The sequence below is a fragment of the Petaurus breviceps genome, unplaced genomic scaffold (assembly GCF_028583685.1).
Source record: "Petaurus breviceps papuanus isolate PSGF00001 unplaced genomic scaffold, PetGlider_PUasm1.0 189, whole genome shotgun sequence".
Lineage (NCBI taxonomy): Eukaryota > Metazoa > Chordata > Mammalia > Diprotodontia > Petauridae > Petaurus > Petaurus breviceps.
The window spans coordinates 29,073,142-29,087,621 of record NW_027185809.1 but is presented as its reverse complement, the minus strand read 5'-3'; the positions used below and the strand labels follow the sequence as shown (position 1 = coordinate 29,087,621).

The 14,480-nt window shown below is 37.5% G+C and overlaps 1 protein-coding gene across 2 annotated transcripts in view; it reads right to left on the bottom strand.

Annotated features, from left to right (window-relative positions):
- PSEN1 (presenilin 1) overlaps positions 1–14,480 on the bottom strand; it is an 80,882-nt gene that overhangs the window by 48,094 nt on the left and 18,308 nt on the right. For both annotated transcript variants that reach the window (XM_069092112.1, XM_069092113.1), the window contains exons 3-4: positions 2,938–3,194; positions 1,465–1,606 (exon numbers count right to left, since the gene is read on the bottom strand). In XM_069092112.1, the coding sequence (XP_068948213.1) occupies positions 1,465–1,606; positions 2,938–3,194 (399 nt within the window). The remainder of the gene's footprint in view (positions 1–1,464; positions 1,607–2,937; positions 3,195–14,480) is intronic.

Here is a 14,480-nt window from a genome sequence, read left to right as displayed (position 1 = left end):
CAGTGAAGTTTTCTCCTCTATTTAATTAGAAGTTAATAAAAAGGATTAAGAGATTACACTCTACATTTCCCAATGTAGAAGGGGGTCAACTTAAGAATAAACAGTTCTGGGGCGGCTAGGTAGCACTGTGAATAGAGTACCAGCCCTGGAATCAGGAGGACCTGAGTTTAAATCCAGCCTCAGACACCTGACACACTTACTAGCTGTGTGACTTTGGGCAAGTCACTTAACCTCAATTGCCCTCCAAAAAGCAAAAAAACAAAAACAAGAGTAAACAGTTCTGAAAAGAATTGCAAACTATCAGTCACATGAAATATTGCTCAAGATTAATAATAACAAAAGAAAAATACTAATTAAAAGAACTTTTAGATTTCACCTCATCCCAGAAATAACTGGCCGTGTAACCTTGAGCAAGTTACTTAACCCCGATTGCTTAAAAAAAAAAAGATTTTACCTCACATACAGAAAATTGGAAAAGAAAAAAAATTTAAATAACCAAAGTTATAGGGGCTTCAGGAAGTCAAACACACTAATACACTATTGGTAAGCTGTGAATTGCTCCTAATAGTTTGGTTAGCAATTGGGAATTATGCAAAGAAGGTGACTATAATGGCCATACTCACTGAACTGGACACAAAGCAGATGACTATTAATTATGGAAATGGCAAACCAAACTGCGGCACATCAACATAATACTATGTTATTGTGCTATAAGAAATGATCAAGGTATTGTACTTCATTGGAGAAACATGGCAAATTCATTACATAACCTAATGTATAATGAAGTCAAAAGAATTGGGAAAATAATGTACACAATAACAAAAAAATAAATGGAAAAAACAAGAAAAAGAACACATGAAATTATAATATGCAAACAGCCCCAAAGAAGAGATTAGAAAATGTACCTGCATCCCTTATTTGAAGAGTAAGAAAATGTGGGCATTAGATGTTGGATATACTGTTAGTCAGCTGATACATTGGTTAAGCTTTGTTAAATGCTTTTTCCCCTTTTTAATTTTAATTCTTTGTTATAAGGGATAGTTTGTTGGGTTGTCAAAGAGGGAAGAATATATTAAAAAATGAAAGTGATATAAAAACAAAAGCTACCAATGAAAAATTTAAATTCATTAAATAAATATATATGACTTGACTTTTCCTGGTCTAAAGTGGAGGTAGGGAGTGGCTAGATGGCACAGTGATAGAGTACTGGCCCTGGGGTCAGGAGGATCTGAATTCAAATCTGCCCTCAGACACTTAACACTTAATAGATGTGTGACCTTGGGCAAATGTCACTTCACCCCAATTGCCCTGCCTTCCCTCCTCCAAAAAGCAAAAATTAAAATAAAATAAAATAAAACAAAATAAAGTGGAGGTGAGCTTAAGACAAATTGGCAAGATCAGAAGGAAATGGTAATAAAAAAATAGTCAAAACATCAAATCAGGTTCTTATGCTTTTCATCTCACCTTATAGCACCTGTATTTATAAAGGACCACCAACAGAATGGTCATAACCACAATAACACTGATCATGATGGCAGCATTCAGAATGGAGTGCAGTGCTCTCTGCCCTACAGTTTCTGTGTCTTCAGTGAATGGAGTATAAATTCTAAAAGAAAAGAAAATACAACAAAAGTCCATTGCTATGTTGGAGTATATCCCAAATAATAATTTTGTGTCTTCCTCCCCCCACAATGCAAAAAAAGACTATAATCTTTCTCAATTAATTTTTTTTTTAAGCAATTGGGGTTAAGTAACTTGCTCAAGGTTACACGGCCAGTTATTTCTGGGTGTGGTGCTAAGTATCTGAGCCCAGATTTGATCCCCAGGTCATCCCGACACTGGGGCCGATGCTCACTGAGCCACTTGGCCACCCCTAAGCAACTGGGGTTAAGTAACTTGCTCAAGGTTACACGGCCAGGTGTTTCTGGATGGATGCTAAAGTGTCTGAGCCCGGATTTGATCCCCAGGTCATTCCAACACTGGAGCCGGTGCTCTTACTTGCTGTGCTACCTGGCCACCCCCTTTTTTTTTTCTCAACTAATTTTAAATTAACTTTTTTCCAACTGATCTAGTAGTTTTTTTTTTTTAAAGCACAATATTTACTGAGCAAAGGTATAATTTGCTATAATTTCAAGTAAGATGTTGACTCCATCTAGTGGATACTTTATCGGAAGCTAAGTCAAATAATCTTCACTACTTGCTGATAAGTAAAAGAAATAGATTTACAGTATTAAGAAGCTAAGGGTGATGAAATGGCTTGTAATTCTTGACTTTTACCTCTAAAAAAAGGACTTGATTTCATGAAGATTGAAACTTAAAGTGAAAACTGAGATAATATTACATGGCACCAGAGATTCTCTTCACTTGGCAAAGAATTATCCATAGTAGAGATTCTCAAGTTTTATTCCTTGATTACTTATTATCATAGGATCCTCCTTTCAAGTCACCTCCTCCAAATCTTCCTTCCTACAACACCTCCCACAAAAAACAAAGATTGATCTTGTAGTGTCTCATGTCAGCAAAAATATTTTCAAGATTTCCAATACAGCTTCCCTATTCCGCTCAATACACTTCTTCAACTGGGATCCAAAATCCTCCCTCCCCTAGTCAAGAAACAATCTGCTTTTTGAGCATCAGAGGAAGACTCTTGAGACAATTAAGACACCTTTATTACAAGAGGCCTCTAAAAGTGATCATTAGGGGCAGCTAGGTGGCACAGTGAATAGAGTACCAGTCCTGGAGTCAGGAGGACCTGAGTTCAAATTCGACCTCAGACACTTAACACTTACTAGCTATGTGACCTTGGGTAAGTCATTTAACCCCAATTGCCTTGCATTCCCCCTTCCAAAAAGCTACATAAATAAATAAATGTGATAATTGAATCTTTAAAAAGCCTCCCTGTTTTAGAGAATAATAAAATAAATATATCATACATACAATTGTCCATCCTTCCGGGTATAAAAGCTGACCGATTTGATGGTGGCCACAACTACAACCATGCAGAGTGTGACTGGTACAAACAGCATAATCACATGTTTGGCACCATATTTTAAAGTCAGCTCTTCATCTTCTTCATCATCATGTTCCACCCCCTGCCTTGTACCACCCTGGGCTTGTCCATTGGCCTCTGACTCAGGGCTACCATGCCGCCGCCTTTCACTATTTTCGTGGTGCTGTCTTTCTCTGCCGTCATTCTGAAAAACACAAGCAATTCTTTTTCAGTAAAACACATTTTTAGTAAAATTAGGCCATGAAACTAGAAGAACTGGTGCTAACAAAATTATGACAACAAGTATCAGTGATGAGAAAAATCTAACTAAGAGGCAGTTTGGAGTATAAAAGGTCCTGCCAAACTAGATTATCCACTCTTCAAATGTGTTGTATTTTTTCTCCACATCTCTGCTCATGCCTTTGTTATGGCCAAATATGCTTCCTCTTCCATTCTGCCAACTGAATTCCTCATCCTATGAAACCCAGTCTGTACTGTACACCTTCTCTTCCTTTATCATTTTACCTACAACTTCTACAGCACTTTGTTTTTATTATTCTCAAAATGGGTATTATATAACACAGTACAAAATTTAGCTGTATTGAAGTATAATGCAGTTTTAAAGGTGCTTGCCCATAGCAAGTACTCAAATGTTTGCTGAATTGAATGACATACTCAAGAATATATAATATATATAATTAGTAACCTATTCAGGAATATCAATCAGGCATTTTGTATTATAGAGAAAATCAGTCAGCACTTTAAGCTTATATTAGACCTTTTTACTTTTAAACATCACCTTAAACATCCCCTAATATATTTCTTCCTAATTTGGGTAATACTTGGTTGCTACTACTGTAAACACTGAAAATTTGTATGACTTTCTAAATTACAGGTATATTTTAATAGAAGTCATTACTGCAAAAATTAAAGAGGATTAATAACAATATTAATAAATAACAGCTAACACTTAATAGGGGCACCTAGGTGGCTCAGAGTACAGAACACTGGGCTTAGAAACAGGAAGACTTATCTACCTGAGTTCAAATCTGGCCTCAGACACTTACTGACTGTGTGACGCTTCACTTAGCTCTGTTTACCTCAAGTTTCCTTATCTGTGAAATGAGCTGGAGAAGGAAATAGCAAACTACTCCAGTATCTTTGCCAAGAAAACCCCAAGTGCGGGTCACAAAAAGTTGGACACAACCAAAAAAAAGTAACTGAAGAACAACAAACAATAGCACTTTAAGGTTTACAAAGTGCTTGACATGTTAACTCTTTTGATCTTCATAACAACGCTGGAAAGCAGGTTCTATTAACTCCATTTTACAGATGAGGAAACTGAGGCACACATGTAAGAAGTTAAGTGACTTGTCCTAGGTCACAACGCTAGTAAGCATCGGAAGCTGGATATGAATTCAGGTCTTCCTGACGCTACCCAGTGTTCTATCCACTGTGCCACCTAGCTCCAGCTTATTCTCTGCTAGCACCCCCTTCTCAGGATTACCTACAATTATAATAAGGACCTGGAGAACTTTAATGCTATAGTATTAAGGACAAATATTTCTAAAAACTGTTGTAGGATAATGTTTTGGATGCTGCCAAAGCGAAGAGACCTGTGTAATGGATACTGGTTTAACAGTTCTGCTTTTGCAGAATACGAGATTATACTAAAAATAAAAATGCCTTACCTAACATTATCTCATTTGAACCTCACAACAACCTGTAAGAGAGGTGCCACTATTTTCTTCATTTTATACATGAGGATAAGTGACTTGCCTGAGGTCACAGAGCTAGTAAGGGTCTAGGTAAGAATTTGAATTCACAGCTTCCGGACTTTAGAGTTTGGGTCACTAGTCTTGTTCCTCTTTTCCCACACTTCAAACACTGTTCTTTCCAGCTTTGGTTTGAGAAACAAATAGGGGAGGAATTATCTTGAATTGAGTCATGCTTGCTAACTCCTTGGAAATACACTCAGCCATTTTTCTAATTTCCCATCAGAAATACTAATTTAGGCTGCTCTTCCATGACTAACGAGGGACCACACATGGCAGATTATTAAGGCACTTAAGTGGCACAGTGAACAAAGCAGGAGACTTGAAGAAAAAAGCAAAGAGGAGTTTTCCAAACTCTAAACATCCCCTCCTATGGATCTTTTAGCACAATCCTCTTATCTGAAAACTACTCCAAGAATCTGGGATGGGGAAAGACTTGCAACTTTTCCGTACTATTTAGCATTATATTCTCCTACAATTTTACTCCCAGACCTTCCTTTTGGTCACTTTTCTAAACTTTTCCCTATCCTGAGAAATTTAAATTTACTAACTTAACTGGAGGCCTCTGCAGAGTGACTATGGTTGGGAAGGAAGGGAATTTGTCAAAGCAACAGTATGGGTATTCTAGGGTAACTACTATCCCTGAGAAGAGGCAAAACAAAACCAATATCCCCCACCCAAAGAAATGCCAGGATGTCTATCTTTGTTTCACCTCACCTCAAATACTATTTGAGTGAGCTCTGAGAAATCAAGAACATTTATCTTCTTTTTGATCTTTTTTATTATTTATTATTCTTATTTATCTTGTACTCAGGAGAGTGCTGGTAGAAACTTAAAAACTTGGATCTCCAAGGAAAACAAAAATATACTCATGAGACACTTTTAAGTTTAAGACACTTATAAGTTTATTAACATTTTTTCCATCACTTAATGAAGTCTAGTCAATCAACAAAACATCTATGCATGCCTGATGTGCAGTGTTTGCTAGTTTCTGAGGTGTAAATGCTCACCTTGAAAATTTAACAATGAGTTCATAGCATGAGCTGGCTCCAGCACCCTCTTGCTTGTCCCCCTCTTCCTTATCAATGTCTTAGCAAAGAAATCTTTACTACATACAAGACATGGTTCCTGATCACCCTGTCTACTAGGCAAGCTACTTCACTTTTTCCCCTTAACAGAGCCTCAATCTTAAGATTTTAGTATGAACCTGTCACAAACCTGATAATTTCTGAAGTCAGTCAAATAAAAGAAATACTACTTTTCTATTCTTAACAAAAGCATATAAGTCCTGAAGTAAATGACTGGGGGCAAGGGAAGGTTGCAGTCACCTGTGGAAGAGTTGTAATCTATGACAAGGTGAGACACTCATGGGATGAAAATAATTGAGAACTATAAGTACCAATGATTACTGTATTGCTGGAGGGGCTGTTTCAGCTGTAAAAATTGAAAACAGAAGTTAGAGGTAAGTAATGACTTCAGGATTGGAAGGAATGATTTCTCCCTACATTAATGATATCATCTCAAATAGTGAGGAGACATTTGAGGAATGATTAAGGCCTACTGGCAAGTTTGTTTATGATTATGTCAGGATTCCCAGAGCCCAAGGTTTTAGTCATTCTCCTTTAGGACAATTCACTTTTGTTGTCCCCTATCCCAGACTTCCTTTTTTCCAGTTGCAAGGAGTGACAGTATATGAGTTACGGGTCAAGATCCCAATATCCTCATGCTGTGAGAAGTAGAAATCATATGAAAACTACACTGTAGCTGATGATTTCAGATGAAGTTTTATTTATTTGATCCTATCACGTCATCACCAAAAACTTGCCCCATCCTACCCTATCATTCCCTATTTTCAATCCTTATCCATTGACTCTTTTCCTACTGCCTAGAAACATGCCCCATCAAAATCCTTTAAAAACAAATAAAAAAGCCCACGAGGTTCACTTGACCCTCTCTTCCCGTCAAGCTCTTTTTATATATCTTCACTTCACCAACTCCTAGAAAAAGCCACACACCACTTTTTCAACTCCCACTCTTCAACCCTTTTGTCACCTGACTACCACTAGACTAAAATCCTCTCCAGTCCTCAGAAGTATCTGACCCCACTGGTTATCCTTTCCCCACCCCACCCCAAATATTCCCTTCTCCCTGGGCACTCTTTCTGAGTTCTCCTCTTACCTATCAAAATGAGAGCTTTCTGTCTTTTACAACATCCATGTACCACCCCTAATGCATATACACCCCCGAGCTCTGTCCTAAGCACATGTGTCCACCCAACCTATCTTCCTCTCTCCCATCCTTTATAATAATTTCATTAGTTTCTATCTCTGCACTATTATCTGTATGCATATGACTCCCATATCTGCACATCCTCCCCCATTTTTCTTGAGCACCAGATCCACATCACTAATTGCAGTTGGATACCTTCACCCAGATGCCCATTAGGCACCTCAAACTTAAAACATCCAAATCAGAACTCATATTTTTCTCTACTCCCCACCCTTCCGATTCTTTATTTCCGACAACAGTACCACCATGCTTCCAATAAGTCATCCAGGTCCTCAACTTTGGACTCCCTCACCCTCTTCATGCCGCATATGCAACCAAAACAAAGCTTTGTCAATTGTATCTCCAACAACACATCTCTAGCACACATCCCTCTTTACCACTTGGAAACTTTCCTGGTTCAGGCCCTTGAGCAAAGCAATAACCTAAGGTGCCTCCCTGCCTGACGTCTCTCATCTTTACAAACCATTCTCTATATCATCTGCAAATTGATCATCCTAAAACACAGGCCAGACATTGTCACTACCCTAATCAAGAAGTTTCAGTGTTTTCCTATTGCCTCTAACATAAAATACAAACTCCTCAGTTTGGCATTTAAAGGCCTTCAAAATTTGGCTCCAACCTATAGTACAGTAAAAAAAAAAAAAGTACTGGTTCTTGAGTTAGAGGACCTGATTTTAAACCCCACCTCTCAAGCTTGGGGGAATCACTTCACCTCCCGGGGCCTCAGTTTCTTCAACTCTAAAGGAGCCGAGTTAAATCAGTGGCCTCTGAGGACTCTTGTAGTTCTAGGCCTAAGATACTATCTTCCAAATTGAATTTACATTCCTTCTCCTTCATACACTCTGCCCTCCAGCTATTAGGTTCTACTTGTTGTTCCCTGATCACAACATTCCATTTGCCATCTCCATGACTTTGAACAGGCTTATAGACCATGACCAGAATGTTCTCCCTTCTTATGGTCACTTCCTAGAATCCCTAGTTGCCCTAAAAATTCAGTTCAAGCTCCACTTCCTGTACAAGTTCTTTCACAGGATCAAAGATTTAGAACTGGAAGTGACCTCAGAAGTCATCTAGTCCAACTTCCTCATTTTGTGGATGAGGAAAGTGAGGCCCACAGCAGTGAAGCAACTTGGACCAAGGTCAGGAGGCAAGAGAAATAGGGCTAGGATTTGAACTTAGGTGCTGACTAGAAGTCACTGCCCTTTCCACTACACTATGCTGCTCCTAACTGTTCATTCCCTCCTGATTTCTCCATTGGTTAGCACTTTCCTTGCTCCCTCAAAAAAGATTTTGCAACTACCTCATAAGTATTTTGTATTCACTCATTTCTGCACATATTCATTTGACTCTGAGAGAAGAGATTGTTTCATTTCTGCCTTTGTATCCACATAGTACCTAGTACGTAGTAAGCATTTAATAAATACTTCTTGAATTTTTGGATTCTCTGTACAGGGTACAGTTTGATCAACCCTTAGAGTTGAGAGATGAGGATTCTAAGCCTTTATTGTAGAGTAGAATTATAAATAAAAATCTAACATGTCAAATGAAAAACTTTACTGATTAAGAGCAATCTGTTTCTACAACTGAGAATTCCAGAGGGCATCAGAGACTATCCTGTAGTGTCCTATTTCTATAATTTTAGGAAAGGACACATTTTTAAGCTGTTGAAATAACTAGTTAAAATATTATTAGGGCGGTGCTAAGTCAGGGGGATCTGGGTTCAAATCCGGCCTCAGACACTTAATACTTGCTAGCTGTGTGACCTTGGGCAAGTCGCTTAACCCCAACTGCCCTCCAAAAAGAAAAAAAAAATATATATATATATATATATCATTAGGGGCAGCTAAGTGGCATAGTGAATAGAGCACCGGCCCTGGAGTCAGGAGGACTTGAGTTCAAATCTGGCCTAAAACACTTGACATACTTACTAGCCATGTGACCTTGGGCAAGTCACTTAACCCCAACTGCCCTGCTTTCTACCCTCCAAAAAGCAAAAATAAAAAAATAAATAAAATTTATATACATATATATATATATATATATATATATATACAATTACAAGTTGTCAACAGTGTGTTAGGTTTCAGTTTTTAATCTTTTATAAAACTATCAAGATTTCTACCAATCTAACATTTGTGATTTGTGGCTTGTACCTCAGAAGGTTACCTTCTTTGTCTTTGACATTACTAAGACAGCCATTTATAGTTGTAGCAATAATAATAATAATAATTTTCTAATCACTTTCAGCTACTAGTTGGATCTCTAGTTACAATTCACACCTTCATTATTTTCTCTCTCCAAAGTTATTATCCTATAAATATTCCACTTGAACTTATAGGCTAGCTATTTGTTTCAGCTTTCCAAGATCTCCCATGATTTCTTCTTTGCTCCCCAAAATAAGAGACCCAATGACTAAAACAAGAACAATTACAACAAAATGAAACTTAAAGTGCAATATGATTATGATAACAAGGTAGTCCAGGCTGGAAAAGAGAGAAGAAAACGACACACACCCCTTTTTGGAAGATGCAAAGGACTATGGGTAAAAGATACTCAGGTGATTGATCTGTAGATAAATTTTTTTCAACTCTTTGTTTTTAATTTAATTCTTACTCTTCAAAAATGCCTTAAGGTGAAGTAAAAACCAAAGACATCAATACATTTTTTTCATTTAGAAAAAAATGACTTCACCCATTTGCTGACAAACTAGCTAATGAAGTTTGGGAATTTACCGTTTCATATTCAGAAAGACATCCAACAGATGGACTTTATTTACAAAGAAGCAAATTTAGTGTAAAATATATTTTAACACCTGAACATGTGCTAGCACAGACACTCTTTATAAACTGACTTAAGAGACAAATACTAAAAACATCTTTTTCCCAACCAGGATTATGCCTGGAAGAATTTCTTTTCTTTTTCCATTTTGGTAATATGACTGTCTTCCATAATAAATCAAGGTGCCCAAAATTTATTCTTAAAAGGACTTGAAAAATTTAAGTAGAATGAACTGAAAAATTAATAACAAAAACAAGTGTTCAATTTTTAAACATAATATTTTTGCTAGTGCCACTTTCTCTTTATTATCTCACTTTGATATAGTCTGTGGGGAATAATACTGAACACGAGAGAAAATATATTTGATTTCAGACTCACTTTGGAAAACAGACTACTGTTGTTGTTCAGTCATGCCCAACTCTCCATGACGCCATTTGGGGTTTTCTGGGCAAAGATACTGGAGTGGTTTGCCATTTCCTTCTCCAGGTCATTTTATAGTTAAGGAACTGAGGCAAATAAGTTTAAGGGATCTGCCCAGGGTCACACAACTAGTAAGCATCTGAGGCCAAATCTGAACTCATGAACTTCAAGCCCAGTGAAGTTATCCACCTAGCTGCCAAAAAATCTCATCATTATCCCCATTTTATTGTTTATTTGTTTTAGTTGTGTCCAACTCTCTGTAACCGTTTTTGGGAGGTTTTCTTGGCAGAGATAGTGAAGCGGTTTGCCATTTCCTTCTCTAGCTCATTTTACAGATGAGGAAACTGAGGTCAACAGGGTTAAGTGACTTCCTAGGGTCACACATATAGTAAATGTCTGAATTTTAACTTAGGTCTGTCTTCCTGACTCTATGCCCAGAGCTCTATGCACTCCAACACCTCATTGTCCCTGACTACTATACCCATGTAAAAATAAAATACCTGAAGACAACATACATAAGGGATACAAAGCTACTACAATTCAAAAACTTTCAACATGTATTCTTACTCTTTTCTTCCAAAGGCTATAGTTTCAGCTATCCCTTGTTTTAGAACATTAGGGTACAAATGAATTGTCTGGGAAATAGTTTTTCATATGTGTATATTCCTTTACTAATGCCAGCTCTAATGCAACACAGCTGATCACCGTCAATAATTTGTGCAGCCTAAGAAACAAACTTCAATCTAGCAAACAAGTACCATGAAAAGAAAATATTACAAAGTTCATCACAGATGTGTACATTAGATTACAGGGAAAAAAATTAAAAATCTGCAGAGAACACTTTAGCCCTGGAAATTAGACCCTGGAAGTACTCTCTGTCCATGTCCCCCTTTCTCTCTATCCCTGTGCCCCTTTCTCTGACTGGATCTGGACAGCTCCTCTAAGAACCTTCATTTAAAGAGAGTGCCCAGGCCTTTCCATTTCTCACCAGGCTGAAATCCAGACTCTACCATCATGTCATTCACATGCAACACCTTTTCGCACTTTTTAGCTTCCTTTTTTGTGTTGCATTCTCCTCATTAGACTATAAGCTCCTTGAGGGAAGAGAATATATTTTTTTCTTGTTGTTGTAATTGTATTCCCCATGTTTAGCACATTGATCAGTATATAGTAAGTACTTAATAAATTCATATTGACTGGGCTGACAGACTGAATGGACAGGCAGTAAGCTCAACAAATGAGGAAAAACCTCAGGTCCTTGTTTTCAAATCGATTTTATTCATTCATTCATTCATTTATTTATTTATCTATCTTTTAAAGCAATTGCTCAAGGTTACACAGCCTGGTGTTTCTGGGTGGGTGCTAAGTGTCTGAAACCGGATTCAATCCCAGATCATCCCGACACTGGGGCCGGTGCTCTTACTCACTGTGCTGCCTGGCCGCCCCCTTCAAAGCTATTTTAATAATTGGTACATAAGAGGATTTTAAACCAAATATATACTTTATATGCTTGATCAGGGAACAGAAAGTTCAGGAAACAAAAACCTTTAGTTATTTCACAATTCATAAATGCCTAAAAAACTTTGCTCTTTGACAATCAAATCATTAACCTTTCTACCTACTAGACTCCAGTCCTTCCAGATAGACTTAACAACTGTTTACAAGGTACATATGCGTGCCACACAATACTGCCTTATGTGAGGTAGAGGGCAAACAGTGACATTGTAATCCTTCTTGTGTACTGTTCAAAAGAAGGATGGGCAGAGATTCTAGGTGACACAACAGCACTGGAACAGATTCTCCACTTTACTTTGTGGTCATGTCATATCAGCAGGTTTCCATATAAATGAAAAAACTAGCCAACAGTTTAACACCAGCACAGACAGGTGTTAGGAAACTATAGTCTCTAGGGTGAATAATTTCAACTGCAACATTTAATATGACAACAGCTATTATATCCATTATTAAAAGGAGCACACATTATAGTTAATAATCAATTAAGGGCAGTCCCCTCCCAAGAGATAAGTCTTGAAGAGAGCTAATACAATCCACTCAAGTTTTTTTTATTTCTTTTTTTAAAAATTTTGTTTATTTTTAGTTTTAAACATTCATTTCCACAAGATTTTGAGTTAAATTTTTTCCACATCTTTCCCCAATTCCCCCACCAAAACAGCAAATCTACTGAATACCCCTTCCCCCAATCTGGCCAGCGCTTACTCACTGAGCCACCTGGCCGCCCTGTTTTTTAAAACTTGGATTTCCAGATTCTTTCCCTTTTTCCCTCCTCACCCACCCCCACTGAGAAGACAAGAAATTCAATATAAGTTATATGTATGTAGTTATGCAAAACATTTCCATAGTAATCATACTGTGAAAGACTAACTATATTTCCCTCCATCCTATCCCGCCCCCCCATTTATTCTATTTTCTCCTTTGACACTGTCCCTTTTCAAGTGTTTGCTTCTGCCTCACCTGCTCCCATCTTATCCCCTTCCCCCCTACTTTCCTGTAGGGTAAGATACCCAATTGAGTGTGTATGTTATTCTCTCCTTAAGCCAAATTCAATAAGAGTATGGTTGACCCATTTCCTTTCTCCTTCCTGTTCTTCCCCTCCATTGTCACAGTTCTCTCTTGCCTCTTTTATATGAGATAATTTACCCTCTTCTATCTCTCCCTATCTCCTTCTCTCATTATATACCTCTCTCACCTCCTAATTTTATTTTTTAGATATCATCCCTTCCTATTCAACTGATCCTGTGCTCTCTATGTATACATGCACACATATATACACACACTCATATATTTATATATACATACTCTCCTATATAAACATATATATGTATGTATACATATATATACATATATATTTCCTTCAACTATCCTCATACTGACAAAAGTCTCATGAGTTACAATTATTGTTTTTCCATGTAGGAATGTAAATAGTTCAACTTTGATAGGTTTCTTATAATTTGTTTTTCCTGTTTAGCTTCTAATGCTTCTCTTGCTCCGTGTATTTGAAAGTCAAATTTTCTGTTCAGCTCAGGTTTTTTCATCAAGAATGCTTGGTAGTCCTCTATTTCATTGAATGACCACATTTTCCTCTGAAGCATTATACTCAGTTTTGCTGGGCAGGTGATTCTTGGTTTTAATCCTAGCTCCTTTGACCTCTGGAATATCACATTCCAAGCCCTCTGATCCCTTAATGTAGAAGCTGCTAGATCTTATGTTATCTTGACTGTGCTTCCACAATACTCAAATTGTTGCTTCCTGGCTGCTTGTAATATTTTCTCCTTGACCTGGGAACTCTGGAATTTGGCTATAATATTCCTAGGAGTTTTCTTTTTGGGATGTTTTTCAAGAGGCGATCGGTGAGTTCTTTCAATTTCTATTTTGCCCTCTGGTTCTAGAATATCAGGGCAATTTTCTTTGAGAATTTCTTGAAGGATGATTTCTAGGTTCTTTTTTTGATCATGGCTTTCAGGTAGTCCAATAATTTTTAAATTATCTCTCCTGGATCTATTTTCCAGGTCAGTGATTTTTCCAGTGAGAGATTTCACATTGCCTTCTATTTTTTCATTTGTTTTATAGTATCTTCATTTCTCATAAAGTCCTTAGCTTCCATTTGCTCCAATCAAATTTTGAAGGAATTATTCTCTTCAGTGAGTTTTTGAAATTCTTTTTTCATTTGGTCACTTTGGCTTTTTAAGGCATACTTCTCCTCCTTGGCTTTTTGGGCCTCTTTTGCCATTTGAGTTAGTCTTTTTTTAAGGTGTTATTTTCTTCAGTATTTTTTGGGTCTCCTTTAGTAGGCTGTTGACTCTCTTTTCATTATTTTCTTGTATCATTCTCATTTCTCTTCTCAATTTTTCCTCCACTTGTCTTACTTGATTTTCAAAATCCTTCTTGAGTTCCTCCATGGCCCATAACCGATTCATATTTTTCTTGGAAGCTTTTGATGCAGGAGTTTTGCCTTTGTTGACTTCTTCTGATTCCATGTTTCGATTGTTTTTGTCCCCAAAAAAGGATTCTATGGTCTGACTGTGCTTCCTCTGCTTGTTCATCTTGCCAGCCAATTACTTGACTTTTGAGCTCTTTCCCATGGTAGAACTCTGCTTCCAGAATCGAGAGCTTTGTCCCAAATCACTGTGGTTTTCGCAAATGCTGTCAGAGGTCTGAGGAGGGCACTCTCTACAGACACACCAAGCTCTGGCACACTGTCCCACACCCCA